Source organism: Accipiter gentilis, chromosome 19 (assembly GCF_929443795.1).
Source record: "Accipiter gentilis chromosome 19, bAccGen1.1, whole genome shotgun sequence".
Taxonomy (NCBI): Eukaryota; Metazoa; Chordata; class Aves; order Accipitriformes; family Accipitridae; genus Astur; species Astur gentilis.
In genome coordinates, this window is record NC_064898.1 from 24,334,303 (window position 1) to 24,360,706 (window position 26,404).

At 48.7% G+C, this 26,404-nt stretch overlaps 1 protein-coding gene across 2 annotated transcripts in view; it reads left to right on the plus strand.

The window, feature by feature from the left end:
• The window catches only part of GAB2 (GRB2 associated binding protein 2), a 98,102-nt gene that overhangs the window by 44,139 nt on the left and 27,559 nt on the right, over positions 1–26,404 (plus strand). For both annotated transcript variants that reach the window (XR_007508848.1, XM_049823236.1), the window contains exon 2: positions 10,945–11,245. Coding sequence is in view for 1 of the 2 variants with exons in the window: in XM_049823236.1 (XP_049679193.1) it covers positions 10,945–11,245 (301 nt within the window). In the remaining variant the exon portion in view is untranslated. The remainder of the gene's footprint in view (positions 1–10,944; positions 11,246–26,404) is intronic.

Sequence of the window (26,404 nt, forward strand, 5' to 3'; positions counted from 1 at the left end):
TGGGGGCAGAAGGTGTCTTCTGGGTCTGATACCAACTGAAGGACATCCTGGGATTCCAGCCCCATAGTAGCCCTATATATGCATCCCAACTAGGCTAAGAGCACATTTGGACAGGGATAAATGGCTTCATTTCCTCCAAAAGGGAATTGGTCTGGGTGTGCCAAAGCCACTTAAATACCTGAACCAACACCTGGAGGTGAGCACATTTTTTTGTGTCAAAGACGATTATTGCTGTGAGCAAACAGCTCATGCAGACACGTGCAAGTTGAGCACAGCTAGACATAAACTAGACATAAAAAGGAAAATGTCTTTTCCTCAAGGAAAAGACCATAGAGGCAGCGTGATTGTAGCCAAGGGGTCAAGGGAGTGATTTATTGGCTTGGGAGCCAGAAAACAAGATAAGGACCTCAATACCACCGCAGATTTGAGTAGCCCTGGCTGGGTTAGCTCTCTTCTTTCACTCCTCATCTGCCTTTTCTGTTCCAGTCTGGCATCTCTGAGCTAATGATGTTTCTCACAGCATCTGCCACAAAGCAGCCCAGATTTTGGATAATGTCTTGTGTTGGTAATGTTTCCTTGACAAAAAAGCTACAGCAGGGAAAGATGAAGGTCCAAATTTTGCAGAGGCATGAGGATGGCCAATTCCTGTCGTATTCCCAGGGATCTGGTGTTATTTTCCAGAAGGTTTGTGTGAATGAGTTGGGGAAGGTAAAAAAAGAGAGATTTGAGAGAGTGCATTTTACCAAAGCAAACCTAAGCTCTGCAAAACCTTGTACGACTGGACCCTGTGCCGGTTCTTGTATGTTGGGTGGAAGTTTTAGCAATTGGGAGCGCAACACCCCTCGCTCCTCTCCCAACCACTGTCCCAGTGGTATAACTGCCTTTCTCTCAAAAAAGGAGTTGGGCATCACAATGCTCAAGAAGTGCAGCTTTATCACATCATCTCACTCTTGCAGAGGCTAGTCCAGCTGGAGACGGTTGTACACTGAGACAATGGGGCAGCTCATTAAAGTGGCTCAAAATTAAAAAGCTTTGGAGTTTTTCTAAAATCAGAAATCATCCCTGGAAAGGCAAGCCTATCCCAAATATGCTACTACAAACCAGAGAAACCAGGAGACCAGTCCTTTAGATGATAAGAGAAACTTCCTGACACTTTACTGTTATCTTCAACTCCACGATACCTCCAGCTCATCATCTCAAACCAAACAGGGCATGGTGGTTTTTACTGTGCCTAGAGCATGTCAAGCTTCAGAAGAGGTTCAGTATCACCTTGTAAGACCCTTTTTCCACAGCCTTTAAGCGAAGGAAGCGGCATGCCAAGGGAAGGGGAAGCATCCTGACACACCTCTCATTCCTGTTGTCCATCTCTGTGTCCACCTGTATTTCCATCTCCCTTCACCTGAGAGATTGAGGGCAGAGCAGTTCAATTATGGGATTGATTCCTAGAGCTGACACGGGTGTCTTAACTCCAAATTATTGAAAGTAAGCCTCAAATTGGCTTTTTCAGATTCTTTTCTTGGTTCAAAAGGATTGCTTTAAATCAGCTTTTCTTTGAAACAGAAGCAGCATTCAGGGTTTGGAAAGGATTCACTGGCTAGGAAGCCTGTTTCTTATAGCAGCCCCTTCACTGTTCTCCCTCTGGGGCTCATGGATGCTCATGGATGTGGGACAAAAAAAACCCCACAAAATGCTATGTCCTGCCTAGAAAATTTCTCACAGCCAAGCCCAAGCCTGGCAAAAGCAAATTGTGTCCTCTCCTGAGCATCTTCCTGGATGTCGCAGAGTGCTGGTGAGAGGTGACACAGGGTGGGAAAGCAGCCACAACCTCGAGGAGAAGGCAGAGGGGAGATGGGCAGTGATGTGTTTTTTTCACGTGAAGCCCATCATTGGGTGCTCATGGGGCAAAGCATCCCTGCAATCAGTTTCGTACGGGCAGAGACTAGCGTATGTTCGCTGAAAAAGTCTGGGGCAGGATCCATGGCCCCTGTCAGCATGCTGTAGGGATTTTTTGGGGCAGCTACCATAGGGGTAGCAATTTGGGGTAGCCCAAAGCTAGAGGCAAGGGAAGGGAAATAGCTGACAGTGCTGTGGGATTTATTTTGCTCTTGCAGAGGCCAGAAAGCTAGAAAAACTCAGTTATCAAAATGCTGTGCTAGGAGTCATTTGTTCATGCCGCGTTCCCATGTCCAGCCCTGCTTGTGTAATGGCCAGGAAAGCGCTTATCAGAGCCTGATACCAAAGTCTCAGGAGGGAAAAAAAATCTCTGAGCAGTTTGCTTTTTCTTCCAGAAACCCAAAGTTGAAAAAGCAAAGCAAACTCCGTTCTCGCTGTTGGCATGCTCGCGTGGCGTGGGCTGACTTACCCCCGCAGGCTGGTCGGCTCCTGCTCACCTCTGTTGGGTTGAGTGTAGTCACTGGTGGTGGCTGGGTTTTGCAAACAGGCTTGAGAAGCCCCAGTCTCGACGTGCATCATGTAAAATATATATAACAATAGTATCATAATATATATGATAAACATAGTATCACTTAATAAGCTGCTGGGGCATCCTGTTTGGTTGTCGCAGCCCCTTGTCCATGTCAGCCTTCAAAGAGGCAGCGAGGTCCAAGCCGACCCTCCGCGGTGCTGCACCGGCAACAGTGTCGGTGAGGGACGAGGACGATGCAGCTTCGTGCTCAGTTTTTCAGTCGTGCGGCAGAGCTGCATGCTTGTGCCCAGCGAGGCGATATGGCAGTGCCATCACCCCACGGCTTGCTCCAGCGTCGAGTCAGGATGCGGCCAGGGTGGATGCAGGGGCTGGGAATCATCCTTGGGACCAGCATTGCTGAAAACAAAGTACCTCGAGGCCGAGGATGAAAAATCCCTTTAGTGGCCCTGGCTTCTGGATCAGACCCAGACTAAACAGTTGGCTGGAGACTCGCTGCAATCCCTTCGGGGCCCTGGGTGTATTGCCTGCAGCGTTGCTTTTGTAGGACATGGTCCCTTTTGCCGTGCTGTTTTTCTCAGGCCGACCGATGGGGGCTTGGGGCAGAGACGATGGTGGTGTCATCTCATCCCTTTGCCAGGTGTCCTGCAGATCCACGGGGAGCCGCAGGCTCTGCCCGTCCCCATGCAGGGACACCCGTCTGCCTGCACCTCCTTCGGGTGCCGCTCCGGTCCCCCCACAAAGGGTGTGCCACAGCGGGGCGGGGGGAGAGATTTCGGCTAGGAATAACAGAGTGGAATACAGAACAGGGCTGAATGGCAGGAAATACGTCCAGATAATAAAATCCATGGCACGGCAGCAGGGATGCGGTGGAGGCCCTGCACGTGGACAATTCGTGGCCAGCCCCGGCGCAGGAGCCGGGCTCCAGTTCACTCCTTCGAACTTCGTGCTTTCCCAGCATCTTCCCGCTTGCAAAGGAGCCTTGCAGCTTTCAGCAGAAAGAATTACACAGAAGAGGTTCCTTTACTCAAGGAGAGTTAAAAAATGCCAGTGCTGCCCTTTCTTGCGCTAAATGCTGAGGACGGGTGCGTGACGGGTGGCTGCACCAGTCCCACGTTGGGGATTGGGGTTTGAGCAGTCTCATCAGGTCTCTGTACGACAAGTTCAACACTCCTCGCTCGGAGCTGAATCTAATTACAGAAAAGTAATTCAGATTCAAAGATAACTGAGGTCAGAAGGGACCTTTGGAGATCTCCAGACCAACCTCCTGCTCAAAGCAGGGCCAGCTTGAAGTTAGGGCCAACTCTGGAGGCAAAGCACATTGCTCCTGGTCTTATACAGGCAGGTTTTGAATATCTCCAAGGATGGGAATCACCCCATCTGGGTTTTTTTGTCCTACCACTCATTGTAAAGCCTTTTCCAGACATCTAATGGGGCTTTCCCATTGTGTCTCATGCTATCCCCATGCATCTCCCAGGAGAGTTTGGCTCCAGAGTCTCTATACCCTCCAGGTAGGAGCTCTCCTGGCCCACCCCAGTGTTTCCCTTGTGGCCTTCTTTCTCAGACAGTCACAGCGTGTCTGGTGGTGTAAGTACAACCTCGCTACTTGGTAATTTGTTTTTCCATCCCATCCTTAATCATGCGCTCCAGCATCCCAGCAGAAATGCAGTCAGCACCCTCACGTCCCAGAGAGATCTTTATTTTCCTAAGATTGACCATGCAGCACTGAGCTACTGAAATTTTTCCGACCGGAGAACTCCCGTAAAATAAATATGGAGGGAAATGTTTTCCACATTGTGTCACTGCTTTGTCGCCTGTCACGCTCACAGAGAGGAATGGGTCCTCCAGCTCACACCAGCATACCATTAGCTCTGAGCCATCCCAACCCCTCCCTTCCCTGGTAGCAAACCTCTCCAATGGCAGGAGCTGTTTTTGAAACTCACGGGTTTTTAAACGATCTTGCAAATAGGTTTTAGTCTGTGTTTGAGCCTCACCTCCTTCAAACCCCATCTCAGCCAGCTGTGAGTGATGCTCGGTGTGGGAAGGCTCGCACCGGCCGTGCCGCCCTTGGATGGGTTTCGCACGTACCGATTCAGCGTGTGCTCTGAAGCCTAATTACACCTCTGGCAGTGGGAAAAAAAAAATCCCAAGATGGAAGGTCAGTTTGACAGCCTGAGATACACACTGGGTTGGGGGTTTTTTGCATCACCATTACTTCCCTTGATCCCCCAGCGAGCCAAGGAAGAGCTGCCTTGTACCCCAGCAAGGTTTCCTGTGCCCTCCAGGGTCTCACCGCTGCAGTGCGGCGTTATTAACGCTGCCAATCAAGCCTCCCCCAAAGCGATGCTGCTAACGAACTTGCTGTGAACTCGGCCCTGGCAGACGCATGATTAGCGGGGATCAGTCTCCATCCCTTTGAAGGGTGAGAGGAGCGGGGTTGGGACCTGTCTGTTCCCAGCACCGTGTTGAAAGGTGCTGTGAGCAGGCAACGGGCAAGGAAAAGGTGCTTGGAGAGCCATGGGGGGGGGGGGGGGGTGTCTGGAAAGGCAGGAGGGGGCTCAGGGAGCTCCTGTTTGCTCTTGGGCTCGGGGATATCAGGGCTGTGTGGGGGCAATCAGCCAGCAGAACCCTTACCTGAGCAGACACAGGGGGCTTCCTCGCTGCTTGCAAATCCTCTTCCAAGCTGCATTTCCTTTGAGTTAGTGCTAACACAGGGAGGGGAGAGGCGTTCTTGCATGAATAATAAAACCAGCATCCTCCTGTCCATCAGATGAGATAAAAAGCCCTCAGGGACACAGAGGAAGACAACATTATTATACAGGTCACCGATAGGTTATTCTACAATCCTCCTGTATGGGGCTTCAACTCTCCATTGCTGGTATCACCGGCTGCAGTAGGAGACCGTGTCTCCTGTGAAGAGCTGTGGGAATGGGGTGGCCAGGGCAGGATCAGCCCTGCCGTGGGGTAACACGGTCCGACAGCTACAGTCGGTGGTGTTGTTGTTGCGCGTGGCAAAAACAATAACACCGCTGAGTGAGCCAAGCCACCCGAAACGTGGTCTCAGGATACCCCCATCATCTCTATCCCCCTTTCCCAGGGATGATCTTGTCAGGATGGCTAAAGTGGTGGTAGCTGGGAGGGGACAGCAAGGGGACACGGTGACTGGGAAGAAAGGTGAGACCTTTTCAGGTGTCCTTCTCACGTGCTCCTGGAGCATGAGCTCTTCTCTGTCACACCAGATGCGCCAGGAGCCGGAGGGCGAACGTGCTTGATGGGGTGCAAGACCACTCTGCACTGCAGAGTGAAAACTGGGGACATGTGAGGCTGGGACAGGCTCGGGGCTTTCTGTGGGCATGGTGGCATCCCTGCTGGCAGCTGGTGGCCATGGGGGCAATGGCAGGAGCCATCCTGCACCCAGGGCTTCTCTGGTTCTGGGCAACTCTGGGACACAAGAGCCTGCTTGCCCCACTGTGGGGTTTCCTGCTCAAATCGCTCAGTCCCTGGCTTCATCCTGGTGTGAGAAATTTGCCTGATGTCATGGCTAAGTAGCTCATCCCGCCTGCCAGCTCGGATTAGATCCTGTGATTTGTGTCAGATCAGATTTTGGAAGGTTTATTTCACACTGGTGATGTGCTGTGCTCGCAAGGACAAAGGTGGCTGTGGGGGGAGAAGGAGTAGGGCAGAGAGATTTCCTGGGAAATATATATCTTTTCTCTTCTCTTCTCTTCTCTTCTCTTCTCTTCTCTTCTCTTCTCTTCTCTTCTCTTCTCTTCTCTTCTCTTCTCTTCTCTTCTCCTATCCCAACATATGCTATAAGGGTGTGGTGGGTGAAATTATTAATATTTAAGATTTGAGAGGTCTGGCTCAGAAGTTTATCCTAACTGAAAGAACATTCCTTTCAAATAAAAGCTAACAGCCTCTGACTGTTTCCAACTCCTCACTTCTGAGCTAAGATAATACTGGGAGGGCTACTCCTATAGGCCCCACCAAGAGCCATCTCTCCATATTGTCACTATATTTACTGTTTGATTCCTTCTTAGGCTTGTGGCAGTTAGCAAGCTCCCTGAGGATGGATACCTGGCTTTGCTAACATAGAAATTATTATTTTCCTCACCTCTTTTTTTTGTGAAACAATATATAGGGTGGGTCTCTGCAATCACTTGGCAGAGAACAGGGGAGCAGAGGGTCAGATGCTGTCCGAATGTCCTCTATGACATGTCCTTAATGGCACTTGGGTTATTATGCACTTGGAGTCTCCAGATTCTCTGACAAGGGCCAGTCTGAGCCCTCCGCACTGATGCCACCAGCTCTTGTCACAGCATTGCACCATCAGGACAGCCACAGGGAACATGAGGGACCTCACTCATGGTGTGGTCAGAAGATCTCCCGTGACGCTATTTAGGTTGCTCAAGAGCAGCCACCTCTCTGGTTGGGCTCTCCTGGTTCCTCACCCAGCAGATGGGACAGGAAGGGTCCCAAACCCTTTTTGAGCCCCCCAGAGCATCCCTGCTAAGCGCACTCAGCCAACGAACCCGGCAGCACTGCCTTCTCTCTGCCAACCCAACTACCCAACCCATAAACAACCAGTTCCAGGTAGCATCCAGCTGGAAAGGAGTCAGTTTGGTAAACTTTAACTTGCCACGGCACTGTTGAAGTGGAAAGCAATCAAGCAGCAGACGTGGTTCTCAGCACCCAGGGAGGATTTACATTGCACTGGCAGCATGATGGGCATTTTTTTAACAAACAAGTCTTTAAAAGAAGTACTTGCCAAGCATCAAAGTATTTCTCAATGATATTAAGGGCCTTTAGCAGCTGTAATTTAACTGTGAAGCAATCTGATGCAGGCAAAGGACCACACAGCTGGAAATTTGTGCCGCAAAGCCACCATTTTATGCCTGTTAAGCTGTTGGCCTCTCTACGTTGTAAAGCTGTTAAACAAACACAGTCCTTGGCTCACACCACGTGTCGGTGAGGCACAGTGTTTTGGCAGGAGCGCGCTGACAGAAACAGGGGCTTCGAAGGAGCTGGGAAAAAATAGAAATAAGGAGAGAAGGAAAATTCAGGTGGAGGAGGAGATGCATGTTAGCCATCACAGCCGCGTGGTGGGAAAAGGTGGTCTTGGAAACAGAATGGGTAGGTTCACGTGGAGTTGCATCCTCCTCTGGTTTGGCATGGGCTGTGATTGCCATGCACATATGGATCCTATGCATCCTACTGCTATCGCAGCTGGTGTTCAGTAGACCCTTAAGTCACCCTCTTGCAGGAAGGTGATATTCTAGGGAAACCTAAACATGGACGATTTCGATGATATTGATAGCTTTGAATGGGGAAATAGGTGTCCCAGGAGGATGGGCCACATGCTGCAGGCTGTGTGTACTTTGCCACATATTGCTATATGTTGAAGCAAGCTCCATTAGTGCCAGGAGATGCTCCAAGAGCAGTCCCCGCCTGGCAAACACAGGCTGAGCCCTTTTCTTAATGGAGACATAGCAAAACCGTGGGGAAAAACTAAAATACACCTGCTGAACTCAGTGCTCAAAAATTCAAAGAAATGGGGAAAATCTCCACAAAAAATAAGAAGGTGCCTGGCTATTTATTATTTCCTTCCATTCTCTTCTAGTGGTCAGTGCTTATTCCTCTGGCTCAGAAGCTGATCTTAGGAGGCAGGAACGGCTGGTCCTGCTGCGGGGATGTGCAGTGGGAGATGCATCCAGCTGTGCTGCCTGCAGCTGCCTGTCCAGGACAGGCAAGTCCAGGCGCTGCTGCCGTGAGCTGTTTTTCTGAGTCAAAAGATGTTTTAGAACACTGGTGACTCTTTATCATCAGGAGGGCACCAGGCAGAGGTGGGCAGGGTGATCATCCCAGGTTGGTGGGGCTGTTACCCTGTCCAAGGGTTCCACCCTGCAGTGATACTCCAGTTTCTGAAGCTTCCCAAGAAATTTTGTCCTGGCAACAGCAGTTCTTTTGCAACCAGCTTATGTTGGGACTTACCCAATACCACCGGACTGCGTGTGTTATACTGTTTTCTCTGCCAAATATTGACTGTGGGGGGCTTTCCATTGCTACCAGACAGACCAAAGACAACTAGAGAAGTTGTGGCTCTCGCATTGGCAATAAAAAGGGAAGCTGTGGTAGCATCGTTGGCCTTGCTTGCAGCATTTCCTCCTATTTTTTCCATGAAAGCTCTAAATTCTGGAGTCTAGCTTCTGTACTTTGTGGGTTTTTTAATGCAACTTCTCAGCCATGAAGGGATGCTGCAAGGCTTGACTCTGAACAGTTGGAAAGCAATGAGCCAAGTAGCAAGAGCTGGTGTTGGATGTGTCTTCATTTAGGTGGTGGTTTGTGTGGTTGCACAACTTGATCTTCTTTCAGGCCCCCTCACTGATGTGTGCCCATGTCTTAGTCCTGACAAGTGGCTGCAAAGAAATGGCTCAGTGTTAATAGGAAGAAGCTAACAGGACATTTTTCACCTAGAGCTAGAAAAAATGTTCATGAGTTTGTTTCCCACTGATTTTGGATGATCTATTTTGAGGACATGGGCTAGAAAATTATTGCTGCTGCCTGGTGAAATTGGTTTTTTCCCTCCCTGATGGACGCAGCTTTGCTGTGTGCATTTTTTTTTTTTTTTTTTTTTTTCATCTAAAAGCAGCCATTTTGATGAGAAGCGGGTGAGCGTCTCCTGGATGAACCCAAAATCTGCCAGCCTTGCACGTCCTCTTGCTAAGTAATTTGCTGCTCTGCTGCATTTGGAAGATTGCACTGAAGTTGCTTTCCTGGCATCTGGAGCCAGTTTGAGAATTAGTGCAAAACTAATTTGGTTACAAATCTCAAACACACCAACAAAAGCTATTTTTAAGCCTTTGAGAAGTACACTGCAAAGTAGACAATTCAGAGAAATATCACAGGGGTTTCTTATCCTTATTTCAGCCACCAAATTCTCCAAAACTGCGGGATTCTGGTGCAATTGGGTGGCTGAGATCTAGTATGTCCCATCACCAACACACAAAGCTGTGGTCACCTCCCAGGGAGCATCATGGAGGTCCCATGGGCTCTCTTGGGTTACTAAAGGTGTTTGTGGCTGTTGGTTCTTCCTTCTTAGGGACATCATGTGCTTCCTCGTGACCCAAACTCTCATAATCACATGAACCCAAAACCTATTTTTAAAAAATTATTAAGGTAAAGCTCATAAAACAAGCAAACATCCATGGCCGGGGCAGTATAGTGGGAATCATATCCCCTCCCTTGGTGTGTTTTGGCGCAAACTGAGGTCTGCATCAGATAATGCACGAGCGATACCCCACACCACCCCGCTCAACCGCCTGGGCCGTACCCAGCCCACGTTGTTTGTTCACCTCTCAAACCTTCGCTGCCTTCAAAGGGAGCCTGAACAAACCCAGATGTTTTAAGGACTACGCTTAGATGTAGTCCTTCTCTTCCATACGCCGTGGGAGCCGAGCCCTTCTGCAAGGCAGCATAGCTCTGCGATGGGGAGCAGCTCAAGGTGGTCCCTCACCCTGTGCATCCCTCCCGAAGGTGTCAGGGTGCTCGTGCAGAGCCCAGCCCCCAAAATAACCCCTCCAGCCCATGGGATGGGGAGATATACCTGCACGATTCTCTGCGTGATACAAGTCATAGCATTTAGCGCATTATCGTTGTGGCTATTCACCCTCCTGTGGGCTCCCAACTGCATTTGGCATGGGGAGAGCAGAAAGGCCGCAGCTCCCAGTGCCAGGGCTGACGGCTGACATTTATTTTGCCAGTTTGCTTCAAACACCGTAAACCCCTGTGTCCATTCCCCGGGTGGTTTGGCTGGGGGCCGCCGTTGGCAGTACTCGGAAGAATCAATGATAACCTTTTCCTTTGCTAAGGAGTTTCCTATGTACCGGGTAGCAGAAGATGCTGAAAAACAAATGAAGCTTGGATTCTCCATGGGTCTCCCTGGCATTATTCCTGATATTTAAAAAACCAAACCAGTTCCCCGTTGGTTTTATTAGCCTTTCTATCCTGGCATTTAAACAGAGTTGGGATTGGCGCAGTCGGTATCTGCAGACACACGCTGTGATGCTTTCAGGGGTTTCTCTGAAGGGCACGATACCCAGGGTGCTATGTCCGAAGCACCTGAGCTCCTCCGAGCTGCTGGAAGGCATTTCAGCACCGCAATTGCCGGTAATGCCACCCCATAGATTATCTCGCATCAAAGAGCGAAGGGTATTTGGGTCCTGGGAGCGCAGCTGGGCTGTGGGGTAGGAGCAAAGTTGCTCTAAGCCTCAAGACTGGCACTTCTTCATCTTAAGCTACAATGATATTTTCGTATTTAATTCTCTTGGATAACCAGTGGTATTTGAGTATTGAACTGAGCTGAGTCTGTGCACCTCTTTGCAGGGATGTCCTGAACAGCATTCTAGAGCATCCCAGGGCAGAGAGGTGTCATGTCCATCTGTGTCACCCTGTGCCTGGCAGTGGTTTCTTGGCTCTCACAACTTGAGCGATGGGGTTCATGCTTCCTCTCTTCTTGGTTTCAGGCATGGAAGAAACGCTGGTTCATCCTGCGCAGCGGTCGGATGAGTGGCGACCCCGACGTCCTGGAGTACTACAAAAATGACCACTCCAAGAAACCTTTGCGTGTGATCAACCTCAATTTCTGCGAGCAAGTGGACGCAGGCCTGACCTTCAACAAGAAGGAGCTGCAAGACAGCTACATCTTTGACATCAAGACCAGTGACAGGACCTTCTACCTGGTGGCTGAGACCGAGGACGACATGAACAAGTGGGTTCGCAGCATCTGCCAGATCTGTGGCTTCAACCAGTCTGAGGAGAACACAGGTACCGTGAGAGCTGTGTCCGTGGCCAAGAGCATCTCCTGTCCTGTCCTCCCAACAGGGTCTGGCTCCTCTTTCAGATCACACCTGGGGGGGGGGGGGTGCAGCCACCACAAGCCTGGGAGTGCTGGAGTGGGGAATGGATGGACACATAGGAAACCTCCATGAGGCTTTCCTACCTTTGACATCTTGAAGCAGGGCAGGCTTTGCCCTGTGAGCCACCTAATTCATTTTTACCCCCCATAACTGTAGACCTTTGAGTCTCTTACAAGAAGTTGGTGCGGACTGGGGACTTTTTTAGCTGCAGCCTTTGTCCTCATCCATCACCAAAGTCCCACTGAGAGTCATGGGAACCAGCAGTGAAAATCCCCCTCGTTCAGAGGTTTCAATCCCTTGGTGGAGTAGGGGAGAAGATTTACTGGGACCATGTCCCTCACTGCTGTGGTTGTCCCCACTGCTGACAGGCTCTCATGTGAAGAACAGACACGTCTTCCCCACCTGCACCCCTGTCTCCTCCTGGGACCCACTGGGAAAATGCTGGGAGGGGAGAGGAAAACACCGGGAGGTTTTGTGCAGCGGTGGGACCTGTTCCACCGGTCGTGCTCCACCATGCAAACTGAGTTGCACTGTGGCAAGCCTCTGCGGTGAGCACCAGGGAGCTGCCTCCACTTCCCCGCCACCATGAGGGCTCACATAAATCCGAGTGAGATGGGATGGGGGGATGAGCATGGGGTGCAGCTCTGCGGTCACCCACCGGTCCCATTACATCTGGTAGCACTTCTGGGCATCTTTGCTTTATCTCATTCATGGTCCAGTCTCATCCAGGGGACCCCAGTCCTGTGCTCGGTCTAGATTTAACTCCCCATAATAACGTCCAGCTTGAATCTGTTTTGCTCCGTCGCAGAGCAGCTGCCATCCGTGGGAGCTGAAACCCTGCCAAGAGCTTGTCAGGCAGGACAGCAAACAAAGCATCACAGCAGCGTGGATGCGTTCTCCACCAACTGACGCATGAAACGGGACGTCACCTTGGCAATGGGTGTACAAGTGGTAGAAAGGATCCTTGATAACACTGCCAGTGCGGTCTTTCAGGGAAAGGTCAGGCTAAATAAATTACATCCCGTTCCGATGTCAGCAGCGCAGTCCTCGAGGTTCAGTGAAATTGTTCAGGCCCCTTTTTTAAGAGCTGTTTTGTTGGAGGATTTTCCATTTCGTGTACATTCAGCTGGGGGAACTGTTTTTCTTCCCATTTAGTAAAATGAGCTTTCAGCCCAGCAGCAGTGGGATCGATACTGGACTTCAGTGAAATATAAATCTGGGCAGCAAAAGGAAAAACAATCTGCCGCTTGCAAGTACATCTGTCCCAAAGGGCACATAGGGCTCGTCAGGCTGCAGAGATCCGAGCCCTATTCCCTGCAGGATCATGGAGTGACATCAGCAAAAGAGGAACAAAAATCCCTATTGGTAACAAAATCACAGCTCGTTAATGGTGTAGGGAAAGTACCCACTTGAAACAGTACCCAGCTGCCAAAGAATGGTTTTCTGAGTCAGCTGAGAAAAAGCCTGCAACGGCGAATGCAGCAGATGTGTCCAGATGCTGCAGAAAAGAGGGAGCATGAATTATTCAGGGCTGGTTCTTCACTTTGGTGCTTACTGAAGCAGTGACCCCACACTCACCTTTCCTTCACCGTCCCTGCTAAGTAATGGCAAATAAATCATCAATTTCCCAAAGTAGATGATGTTTGTTTGAAGGACCCACGGCCCAAGGCTGGGCAGAGAGGTTGAGGGATCATTGCAGCACGATGGCTGTTTGGAATCTTGTCCATCTTGGAGTACATAAGCCCATCACCCATCCTTCATGATGTGTCAGCTGGAGGGAGAAATAAAACAGTCGTAGCAATATTTGTAACTGCTGTGTTCCCTGTTCATCACCTCCTTGAAGCCATGGGTTGATGGATGGGAGAGTATGAGGAGTTTGCATGAGATTAAAAGAGTTCCTGGGTAGAAACAGAGCTTGAGACATCTGGCATTTCTTTCTTAGATCTTCACCCCCTCATCCTCAAGCCTCTCTGTGCCTTGTAGCCTCTGCCTTGGAGAATGAATGAGTCAGTAATTGGATGCACCAAAAAGGGGAGGAAAAGGTAACCATCATGGGCAGGAATAGCTCCATGCTAATTGTAGCAATTAATTAACTAAACCTCCCTTTCCCAGCAGACAGGCAGTGTGATGGAACAAGATCAGAAACTGCCGGGGAAGCCACTGTGCACATTTTTCTGGTTGTACTCGTTCCTGGGTGCGTGCCTGCTTTATACTGACCTGAAAGCCTTGCTGGGTCCAGCCCCAAAGCTGGGCTGTTTCGGCTGGGTTATATTCACATCCCGGCCAGGGAAACGCTCCATCACTTGCAAAGGTGATTACTACAGCTGCTCAATTACTACTAATGCTCAATTACCTCCTTCTTGAAGGGATACCCCACATCAGCTGAGCCCCAGCCACTGGTCATGAGTTTGCTTTTAACCCACCGGTGGTGGAGGAAAAACTCATTAGCTCTGGGGGCAGTTTGGGTAAAAGCCTATTTCAGCAGCTCCCCATGATGGTAGGGAAAAGACAGGTTTTCAGTTGCTTTTTAGCACGATTTAGTGAGTAAACGGGCAACCCGAAAGCAGCTGCACGCTCCGATGCAAACTGACTGCAAACCCCCTGCACCAGCTAGGGACCATGCTTGGTGCTCCCATGCTCCCAAAAGGCAAAAAAAATTAAAAGTCCAAACAAATTTATACCCTTTGATTCTTCATTCTGTTTACGGCTCAATGGAAGAGTGTAAATTTTCTGTCGCTTGGTTTTCACATTAGTCCTTCATGTCCTGTCTAGACTGGGGGACTCTAAGGATTAAGAAATAGGATGGAGTTTAGGCGTTTTAATGTCATGCTGCGGTTAGCTGCTGGTTTAGCTGATCGCCAGCTGCATTACACATCTGGTTCATCGAAAGGAAGCTTGTTTCAGCCTCAGGGACCTAAATGTCAGTGAAGCGGCAGGTACCACCGGCTGCCCCGGCACCGCCGAGGAGCAGCCGCTCCGCAAAGACGCCGTGGTGGCTTCGTTCCCACCCCTGACCTGAAAATAATTGCAGAGCAGCGTGATTACATCTGCTGGGAGAAGGGAAATTAAATTGACTCTAAGGTGTTTACCCAGACTGTGGCAAAGCTTTTTGTTTCTGTTTACACCTATTTACTTTGAGAGCTAATTACTATTTTTGAACAAGGGGAGCCTTGCAGGATCCTGGCTCCTCTGCGGGTCCAAGGAAGCCGATGGTGCTCAAGGAAAGTAGATTTGCTCCTGCCTCAGCGCTGCTTTTACACTGCAATTTGCACTGCTGCTACCTCGGCTGACTCAAATACGATGCGGGGAGACCTGCCGGGAACACTGAGCCACAGGCTGCGGGAGAAACGCAGGCGCGTGGGTATTTCAAACCATCTGCATTTTCCCTGCCCTAGTGGGCAGGCAGCCAGGGCTCAGCTGTGAACTGGATTTTCTCATATGCTTTGTTTGTTGGAGTTAAAAAAAAAAATACCAAATCCCACTAAACATATCTTGTGTGCCGTTAACCCTTTCTGGAGCTGATGCTTCAGCCCAAACCCTGCCTTGTCCCATTCCCAGTATGACAGAGGTGCAGCTACGGCAGCGTATAATTTAATTTCTAGTGAACCAATGTATGTCCTTGCAGTGAGCATGTCCTTGCAGGGGTCCTATGCACATGTTAGTTATTTTGGAGGGGTTGATACCTTTATTAACTCTATCCCACCCCCAGCACCTCCGTGGAGCTCCTCTTCCACCTCCTCCGTGGGGCAGGGCCTTTCTCAGGGGCTCAGCTTTGTGAGTGCGAAGCAAACACCTGCGGGGAGTTTAAGAGTTTATTTATGCACGGCATTAATGCCCCTGTGCTAGAGGTTTAACCCAGATATGAAATGGGGAAGGGAGTAGTTGCCGGGTGAGTAAATGTCCTTGTTCTGAGCTCGGAGAGGGTGACGGGGCGTGGGAAAAGGATGGTGCTGGGCTCCTGCCCCGATGGGTTGTGTCTGGAAGCAGTGGCCTTCCCCACCCAGCCCAGGCATGTTGTCTTCTTTTTTTTTTTTTTCATCTGGGACTTTATTTCTTTTATTTAGTTCTCTGCTTTCTGCCAGGGGGCTGTGCCAGGGCAGTCCCAGGCTCTGGCTCACTCCTTGCTCCATCTCCAAGGCTCAGCTCTGGCATTTTGCGTCATGGCTGGGATCAATCTCCGGCAATCCCAAGGCTTTTACTATCTCACTGAATGCAAGTCAGGGCCAAGCATCAGTGTTTATTGGAGAGCTGAGTGTCTCTCCTTCCTCCTTCAACTCAGCCACGCTCACTCCAGCAGAGTTTACCAGACCAGCCCTCGGACACCAGTCACTTTCCAATTACATAGATGAGAGCTCCTATGCCCCACGTGCACGGTCTCTACTGAGGGTCTCTTTGGCTTGATGCTGCCCCAGACCCTCTACCGGTTGCCCTCTTCCAGCCCATGAAAGCAAATTTATTGGTTTATTAGCCACTTGACTTGCTTTGGCTGGGAGTCCCATATGGGTCACTGGCTGGTTGCTCCCCAACCTGCTGCCTGCTCCCACAGGCTGCCTGCAAGTCTGTGCTAGGAGCCCATATGGCTGTTTTTGCTCCCTCCTTGCTTCTCCCCCAAAAACCTGTTGGTCCCAGCATCAGGCCAGCAATGCCCCCTGACCCATCAGTTCCTTGCAGCCAGGTTTGCATGAATGCTTGCCGAGCAAAGGGAGCTCAAGGTGGGCTGGAGAAAAACCAGCACAAAGATACCCCTGAAGACTTGTTGGGAGGACAGGAGCTGCCCAAAAACTCAGTGAAGAGGCTGCAGGTAGCAAGACTAGAGTAAACACATACGTTTGCACGTCATACACCACCCACCTCCCCCAAATCGTCGGTGTTTGCCATCCCTGCACACAGAAGTGGGGCACTGGGGAGCTCACACAAGGCGATGGCCCTGGGGCAGCTGCCACATTCCTGCTGCTGCTTCCTCTTCCATGGCCAGGCTGAGGGGAAACACTAATAACCACCACAAGACCAGGTCCTTCCTCGCTATTGTGCCAAGCACACGCCTCCTTCCTTCCCTGCTTGCACCCTGGAGGAGTTACAAGCCCAGTGCCATGCTGGGGCCTGTGAAATGGGGGCACGGAGGGAGATGTGGGGGTGTCCTTGTGTCCCTGAAAGCACCCAGGCCCTGATGCGCTTTTTTTCAGTGTCTGCAGGCAGCACTGCCACCTAAGGGCAGCCGAGCAGGCAGCCCCTTGTAGAGCTTTGTGCCCTCAAGCTGGGCCAGGACTTGACTCTTCAGCTTCTGTTGATGCAAGTCGATTGGTCTTGACTTCATCTTTAAGCTGTGGTATTGGATGTACTTGGATATCAGCTCATTTGGAGGTCAGTCTGTCCCCCAGCAGACAGTATGACACTATGACAAGTGATGAGTGAGAAATGGCGATGAGCGAGCAATGAATCTAGTGGAAGGTGTCCCTGCCCATGGCAGGAGGGTTGGAACTAGGTGATCTTTAAGGTCCCTTCCAACCCAAACCATTCTGTGATTCTATAACTACAGTTGAGTTGAGCTTAACCCATGGGGTAGATGGGGCAGATCTGGTTGGGTTCTCTCATGTATCCCACCTTCCCACGTCTCATTCACCTACCCAAAGATCTGATGTCCCCTGACCAACCTGGGACTTGGAAGTGGCCTGCACTGGGACAGCAATGTGGAGTTTGTGAGCCTTGAGCCCCTTCCTCTCACCCAGAGTCCTGCCATATATACAGATGTAGCCTTTTCCTCAGTGTTCCCATCAATACTTTCTGCACTCAGCATCATGGAGCTCCTTCTTTTAAAAGACCATATGTCACATCTAGATCCACTGGTTGCACATCTCAAGGGCATTTGGATCAGTCCCACCCATTCTTCTCTACCATGTTCTGATTTTTCCTAACAAAAGAAACAGCCACGGCCGCAGATTTGCTCTGTGAAGACAAATGCAGATGTCATGTCTCAGCCCCAGGCTTGACCCAGCCTCTCTGGAATGGATGGGGGAGACCTGGTGACCCCAACTCACTTTGCAGCAGGCTCATGGTTGAACTTCAGGTGCATTCAAATGCCTCCTTGCTTGAGTCCCAGTTCATCCTTTAGTCATCCTGCCTCTTTAAATTTGTTCCAAACTTCCCTGACCCTGTTTTTCCTGCTCCACAAACAGCAAGTTATTTTAAGATCTGACACTGTTCAGCTTTTATCTCAGTGTAAACAATACCGGAGATGGAGTGGTCTTGGCACAAAGGAGCAGCTTGAGAGCAGTTAAGTGCCTGCTGCCTTTTCCCCCCCTCTTTTTCCCCTCTTTCCCTTTGGAGATGAGCTAGTTCAGGTGTTAATGAGTCTGCTGAAGAGCAGAGAGCTACTAATGACCTGGAATTTGCTTCCTAGAAGACAGAAACAAGGAGAAATCTTTGCTGACCTCTACCAACAGGTCAGGGTCTCTTTGCTCTGATTGCCCTGGCATTTTGGAGAGGGAACCAATGTCGATGAGAGTGAGACGTGCTGGTGGTTATAATCTGTCCACTTTTGGGGCGAAGATGGAAAAAGATGTCTAAAATGAGGTGAATCTTTTGCACCCAGGAAGTACCTGTTTCTTTCCATCAGCTCTCCAGGGAACCAGGACTGGTGGGCTCAGGTGGACACAACCACTTTGTAGACTCCTAAAACTCTGCTGAGATGAATCCCACCCATCTCAGGATTGCTGCCAAGACCTTTGAGATATTTGGATCTTCAAACAATGTCATTTGTCATCATTTCATTTACACCAGATGAGGATCAACCCCGACTATTCTTCCATACCTTATTCTTCTGGCTGTACTCAGCTCTTCATCATGTTGTATTACCAGAAGCATTGCAGGACCAGAGTCAGGACTGCATTGCTGTGATGGTCACTGTCCTTAACACCAAGAGCAGATTTCTAGCCCATCTGGGTGCCAAGAAAAGGACTGAAGCAAGGATGCAGAAACTTGAAAGCAAGAGAAAAGGTCTTAAGGTACCTACATGATTAGAAAGCCAAGTTTCTGGCTTCAGGGGCTCAGATGCAATTGAATAGCTGAGGTTTGCAATGCCGGATCAGCATTTTCTTCAGAGTTTGGGATTTGGAAGTGTAGGAATTTTTAGGATTTTATTATTTAGATGTTTTATTGTGGCTATGGACATTTTGGAGAGGTGGGACTGGAAAAATCCTGAAGATATGTCAGCCTTGTGTTTGCAAACCCATAACTCTGCCATCCCAGTGAGACGCCTGGGAGATACATGTTAGTTGAGTCCCCTTTGACCATACCCAGCATTGATGGGAACTGGCAGAGGATGCGGCCATTTGTGGAAGCACCAGGTTTATAGGCAAAGAATGCTCTTAATCTCGCTGCAAATAATAAAACCATCAACCAACAAAAAAGAAAATTTATGCTCAGCTTTGAAAAAAGACCAACAGCCAAATACTCCAGTTCTTCATGACTGTTTCCCAGCAGGCGCCCAGCACAAGGGTATCCGACCAGCCTCTTCTGAAGATAAATATGGAGCTAGGGCCTTGGGGAAAATCCTGCACTTTCCTGGCCAAAGTCCCACTGGGTTTGCTGAGCTAGAGCTGGGATTTGAGCTGGGAGGGAAGGAAGAAATGTGAAGTTCAAGAGGTTTGGGGGGTTTTTTAAGCAAAAAGCATTGCCCAGCCTTTCCAGCCCAGGTTTCCCAGCAGAGCTTGGCCAGCTGCATTCATACCTCTCAGCCCTGCCTGAGCCTGTCTCCTGGGCCAGGTACCCAGAATCAGAAACCCATTTAAAATAATTCTTTGTTTTATAATTGGCTTTTATCGCTACGAGCCCTGTGCGTGTCAGGTCAGCCCCATTAGTTTAATGGGAGCTGAGGAATTTTTAGGATGACTTACTGACCGTGGAAAAATGAGTGTGGCAGACAGTATCAGCATCGCATCAAAAAGCAAAACCACGCAAAGCCTTTGGAAACAAAAACAGCTGATGGGCTTGGAGCAAAGCGACCGGCAAAGCAGCACTGTCTGGGCAAAATCGAGGGAGGGAGGGAGGCATTTTGGGTGTCGGCCAGCTGGGAGGAAACTTGCAGTCAAATTCGCCTGCATTTATATTTCCCAGAGGGGTCCTGGGACTGGTTTAGCCCATGTGCCCCAGATGTGCCACGCTGGGGTTCATGGAGCTGTATCCCATGTCTGCAAAGTTGCTCAGGCGTCGGGACATGATGCAGATCTGTAGGCAATACCCAGCACGTAGGGGCCAGGCTGGGAAATGCGATGGACACAGGATTCCAAGACGTGTGTGTGTGAGCAAGTTGGAAGACAAAAGAGAAAATCGCAGTGACCTTCATGGCGGATAATTTCAGGCAGTTTTTCACAGCGTGACTCTTTTTCCCCCCCCAAGCCAACATATTTCTACTTTTCTTCTCTCCATATATTTCACATTGTTCCCTCCAAACCTTTGATAGGGGCCATGGCTTATATGCTCTGAGCACTGCTTTATAAAACCTGATAAAAGCCAGGACAGATTTAGACTCTCATTTCCCAGACCCCAATGCCTGTTTGTTTACTGGTTTGTATTGCTCTATATTTCCAATTAAAATGGAGCCTGAGTAAAGGGAAAGCTTTCTAAAGCCTTTAAAGCCTTTGAGTGAAGGCACATGGAGCAGGAAGGAGCCGTGAAGCTGTCGATTGCTGTGAACTTTCCATGACACCACTCAGGGTTTGTTTCCAGACTGATTTTTATTTATGAATGCAGTAGCATTTATTACTGATTTTATCTGCAAAGATAACACTTCTTCCCTAGATGGTTTCTATGCTTCAGTTATAATTACTGCCTGCTTCTCAAACATACTTCTGCATTATTTAGGGTGGTACAATGTCAGAGCTGTAGTGTTGGCAATTTATTACTTGGACTGTGAGGTTACACCTGATCCAGGGATGCCCATGTCCACGTGTAAGCCCTGGCCGCATCCTGGCTCCCTCTGGGAAGGCTGAGAACATCTCTCAGGGTCCCTCACGGTGTAGATATAGCCAAGAAACCAGTTTTCTGCTGGTGCACACAGGTGCTGCGCAAGCTCTGAGCATAAAGGCAGCCTCTGCTCAAAGGGATTCATCATCAGGGCACAGCATAGACATGTTGGTGCATCTTTTCTTCTGCCTGTAGCTCGGTGATGGTACCTGCTCCCTCCAAGCTAAGAATGGTCTTAAAAGGGACACTTGGCCACAGCTCCTGAAAAACTTGATGAAAAATGAGACTGTGCAGGAAAATGAGATGTCGTTATCTCTCCTGTTCCCCCCTTGCTCTCAGCCTGCTTCTTCTCTCTGTGGGAGTCAGACCGAGGAGGGGGTTACAGTTTCCACCAGACATTCAAGGAACACCTTAATTGTTGGTCCATGCTTATGATTGCTTTAAGCCACAGAGGATGAGGCAAATACTTACAGTTAAGCATGAAAAAACACCCCAGCTTGAGTCTCTATCCTTGGAGAGACTCAAAACCCAACTGGACACAGTTCTGAGCTGGTGTAGCTGCCCCTGGTTTGAGCACAGGGTTGGACTACACCATCTCCAGAGGTCCTTTCCAACCCAAATATTCTGTGATTCTGTGTTTTTCATAAGCTTACACTGCAGGGTGATATCAGGCTTCGGAGTATGGTGAGGAGCTGAGATACCTCAGCAATCCCAGCAGGTGAAACTGGAGTAGTTCCCTGTCTGCATCACCAGGAAGGTGGGAGGGCAGAGCAAGAGATGAGACATTGCCTCATCTGAGTCCATATCACAGTGTATTGTCTGATACCCTTTGGCTCTGGGTAAGTCCAGACTCATGTTTTCTTATCCTTTTTGCTCTGTGTGATGTCCCTCATTGTACTCCAGCTGCTCCATGGCGGGTGGTGAAGCTCTGGCAAGTGTCAGCCCTTACTGGGGATTCAGCTTCTTTTCATACTTACTGGGTCATTGTCACATGCTGAAGAATGTGTCTGACTCGTTTGCACCTTTGATTGATTGCCACCCTTTATATCTGTTTATTAGGGTGGAAAATAACATTTCACCTCAAAAATTTCATCATGTGTTCTTTCAGCTCCACATGACCAAATCCCATCCTGGCCAACACAGCGGCTCCTTGCCAATTTTTGGTACGATTGCCTTCCATCATTTCACTGCCAAATACATAAACTGCCCCTATTCTTGTATGCCATTGTTTTTGAAGTAAACTGGAGTTGAGTGGCTGATTGCATTTGCTTGCTTTTTTTTTTTCTTTTTTTTTTCATAACTGACAACGTATCCTCTTTTTGAAGTGTTGGGCAGGCATCTGGGCACTGGGCCGCTTGCAAATACTTCATCACGTGTAAAAGTGTAGTAAATGGCTATTGCACTGCCCGAGGCTCCAACCTCACCTTTATCTCATGGCAGATCACCTGCCCTGCCAAGCACCACCTTGTTTGACATTGCTATCTGTGTAAACCATTCCCTGAAGCTTGCATATACTTTGTACAGGTTCAACCTTGATATAAAGCCTTTATGATGGTAATTATTTTTGCTGGCTTGCTGTAACAGTTCACATTGCTCTCAAATGAGTCATGATGAAGTCTTTCAAATACCCACTTGTAATCCATAAATTCTGTGATGAGTCTTTTTGCTAGTTGATGGTTGCTTTGATGATTAGTGTTAGGGTCAAAACCTGGTCAAAACATGATCTCCCAGGTGGAAATGTTGCCTTCCTCTCTTGAGAGTTGTCTGAAAAAAAATCTTGATAGAGCAGAAGACTTTTTTTTTGCTGGAGAGCACTGTGGTGTCTGTTCAGTCTTTACATTTTTGGGGTTTTTTAAGTATCTCAAACCCAGTTTCTTGACACCCATGGCTTTGCCTCATACCCAAACTTCATTCCGTCAGTCTAAAAAAGGGGTAGATATGTGATTTTCACTTGAAGCTCATTCTAACTTTTACAGCTTTATTACAGGTTTTAAATACCATTATATCTGTTCTTTGGCATCAACATAACTCCTTCTGGGGGTCTGAGAAAAGCCTGCTGGCTTTTCTGTGATGCTCCAGAAACTCACTTCCACCATTTCTGCTACCTTTAAGAAGAAATGCAAATGCTTTTAATTTCTTTGGCATGTTGCTGGAAGGACCACCCTATCCTCTGCCTGCCACCAATGTTTTTATGCAGATAAGTCCATGATTTCCTAGCCCTGGACAAACAGTGCTTCTTGCAGTAAAAAAATCCACTGATATATCTTGTTAATGAGAACACATGCTACTGTCTGGTGTCTCCTGGTGCAGTTTGAAGGGAAGACCAACCCTGTATTCACAGACCTATATGACACAGAGTGGTTTGTTTTACAGATAAAGTGGCTTAAAGAATGAATGCTGCCATGAGTGCAAGAATGCCCTTAGTTGTATTAGATAAGTTAAAATATTTGCTTTAATAATGTTTATAAATGATGAAGTGAGGCACAAATCAGTTTTCCCTGTGGGTGCATTGCTGCATGAGTGATCCCTGTGAAGTTCTCATCTGTCTACAAAGCATTTGGAGATGGAAAGCTGGAGCAGGCTGCTTTATGGTCCGGTCTGGTCCTGGTAATTCCTGCATTCCTGTGGTTGTAGTCAAAATCCATTATATCATGGCTTATTCCTCGCAGCATCTGCAGAAAGGAACAGATCCAATGAGTATTTGTTACAACCACTTTTCATCCCATGGGTGAAGGACTCTGTGATAGTGATGAGAGGGGCACCAAGTGTTGGCTCTCATCCAGATCTGTTTCAGCAGCCAAATACACCAAGTTTGGACATGGGTCATCTAGGTAATTAGAAGAGAAAAAAAAAAATAACCCCATTCCTGTGAGGAAGAAAGAGTTCCCAGAGGTGGCACATATGGAGTCTGAGCAAGCTGATGCTGGGGGAATGCTGCCCTTGCAGTGAGCAGAGCAGGTGACAAGCCCATCACAAACTCCACTTCAGAGGTGGTAAAAATTCAGCCTGTTCATTTTCACTCTCACTGGAATCCATTTTCATCCGCTTTCAGCGTCGATTTTGATTCACACCTTTTCACTCTGAATTTGAATGAATTTATAAAAAAAAGAAAATCAAAGAGTTTAGCTCAGAATTGCGCTTTCACATCTAAAAAACACATGATGATGATCTTCGGTTGAAGAAGGGCAATCCACCCCCCAAAAATGATCCACTCTGATAAGAAAGAATTGAAACACTTTGACCTTCTCCCCTTTTACTTAAAATTCACTTTTATCCTCTAAAGGTTTCTTGTAATTTCTGGCTGCAAGCAATCCCTTGGCAAGCTCCTATTTTGATTAAATGGCATTTTCCAGCTGGAGGATGTCAGAACATTTTCAATTGGCCCTCAGCCAAGCATGAAGCACGGGCAATGCACCGGGCAAGAAGACGTGGATTTTGGTGTGGGTGCTGGTACCATCTGTGGTGTGTGCAAGGATGGGCACAGCTGCAGAGCCGCAGATAATGTAATCTGGCTCTTCAGGGTTTTAAGGATGGGCTCACCCCACTTTGCGAGCCGCATTTGAGCGAGGAAGAAGAGGGTGAGGAGCTGTTGAATAAGCCCATGGGTTGGTTCACAACCCATGAGAGAGCATCAGGAGAGAGAGGGTTTGCTCCAGCCTTTGGATGCCGGAGGATGTTTTGTTCCTGAGTCAGGGAATGAGGAATGCCAAAATCCAAAAATACTACGCTCAAGGAGATTGTGATAACTCTGCCTTGCCCGAGTCTCCTGAGGACCAAGCTCTGCATTACGCTCCGTTGCCCCACTAAACCCAGCTCTGCTGCTGCTGCGTCTTAAAAATAACCACAAAACCAGCCCATGCTTTAGTGCACAAGGTTCAAACAGCAACATCCATGCTGGGAGCTTACCCCGCTGCTCAGTGCAGAAATATCCAGTGGGGAGAGATTTGCTTGTCTGCAACCAGACGTGATGGGGACATGGAGGGTGTCCGGGTGGAAACGGTCGTGCACAGATATAAGAAATCCCACAGCGTAACGTGGAGCTGAACTGATGGTGACCAAAGTCCAGTGGGATGTCAAACCCAGCAGGATTCAGAACTCTAGCCAAGCCTGCATCTCCTTTAACCACCTTCATCTCTTCCTTGGGATGGTCCTGGAGGGGCACGAGCCATGGTGGATGGGGGACGTGGGGACAGGGACAGGGCTGGGGCTCACCCTAACCCAAAAGCACTTGCAGGAGAGCCTGCCAGCCCCGCGTTTCGGAGCATGAATACCACAATAACGTATTGCTGTGCTGCTTTCAACCCACGCCAGTTCTTGCCTTTGGCACAAGCCGTGCTCCCCAGTCCCTGCCAAACCAGTACAGATGTTTTAACACTCACCGGAGCCCAGATAATTACAAACAGAACGGAGAGACTGGTCGGGGTTGTTTTCTTTTCATTGCCTGAACTCTTAGCCATTCTCAAGCGAGGCACCTCCCACTTTCTGACATTGCTTTCAAAGACATTTTTGTGGGCTGCATTGCTAATACTTGTTTTATTAGGGGAACGCTGAGAAGCCCCAACCAGGATGAGGATCGCACCATGCCCACTGACGTAACGGTGACCGCAGAGTGAAACAAGTGCAGGGAAGATGAGCTGAACAGCTGGGAAAACATTTTCATGGGAAATTAGAGCTGGTTTCTAACCAGTAGCTTTCCAGCCATGGCATTGCAAAGCTCAGCTCATTTTCAAATGGGTTTGGGGAATGTTTGCAATGGGATGAAACCATGCGATCAGCTGGTGGGCACTGGCCAGAGGATGCTGCAGGTCCTTCCCACCCTAGATCCTCATGGGAGACAGTGCCCATCATGGCAAGCTTGTGAGCAGAGCAGATGAGATGAAGGAAGGAGCAGCAACTCCTGTTTTAATGGAGGGAAGCCAGCAGCAAACACCTCGTTCCTGGTCTGTGCTTGTACAACCCTAAGATAAGGGAGTCTGGCCCGTGATCAGGAGCTATGTTCCCTCTGACCATTTGCAAATAGCCAGGTTTGAGTTTAACGGATGACAACTGATGTAGCATGAATGAAACCAGTTGTCATATGCATCTCCCCTGGGGACACTTAGAAAGTGTTTGTGGGGAGGAGGTCCAAGAAAGCCTCCTCAGGCTTCAGGTCTACATGAACCTCATGTCTACTCACCTTTTTTCCATCAGGATGCTTTGAGGTCCTCCTGGACATGCAGATTCATTTTGTCCTTGCGTTTGTTATCGCAGCTGATAACTGGTTGGGTGGAAGATGACTGGCACAAGCCCACCAACCCTGGTGGGCTCAAGCTGTCTTCATGGTTCTCCCCTCAATCCCTGGCTGTGAAATTCCTCGTTTGCCATGCCCAGCCATGAAGATTTTCATCCGACATTATTCCAGTTCATTTCCTGTTGCTGTGGAGACCAATTTAAATGAAACTCTAGTATTTTGAAAGAGAATATGATTCTAAGTCATTTGCGATGCAAGGTCCCATGCTAATAGCATTAGCATATTATTTGATTATGGTGATGTGTAGGGAATAAATTCCAAGTCCTTTTGCCATCATTGCATCTTAAAAGAAGAGGAGGAGAAAAAAACTCCAGGTTTTAGCTGATACTGAAGACTTTTACTGCAAGTGAACTCATAATTTCTGAATGCATAAAGCTTTGGGGGTCACAGACATTTTTAACCTCATGGCAATGAGAAGAGCTTCCTGGAAGGGACCTTTTCTTTCTCTGCTTCCACTGAGCACTATTAATAGGCTGCTTAATGGGCAGGACTCAGGTTTTTAATGACGGGTTAGAGAGATCCAGGGCAGCTTTTTGAGCTGTTTGTGTTTTTACTGGAGTGCTGGTGTGGCAGAGCCCAGCTAGAGAGTGGCTGTGCAAGGTGCAATCCTCCCATGATTTGCAGAGACTTTTATTCTTGCATTTTACTCTCAACAGCTTAGGAATGGTTTTCCCTTCAGGACTTCTTTAGAAGATTCTTTTATGTGGACAGGGTATGCCCATATCCCTAAGTGAAAAAAAATTGCATGGAAAACTTTTGCAGAGAGGATTGTTTTGAGAGTAAAGACTGCAGAGATGGAAAAGTGAGAGCTGAACT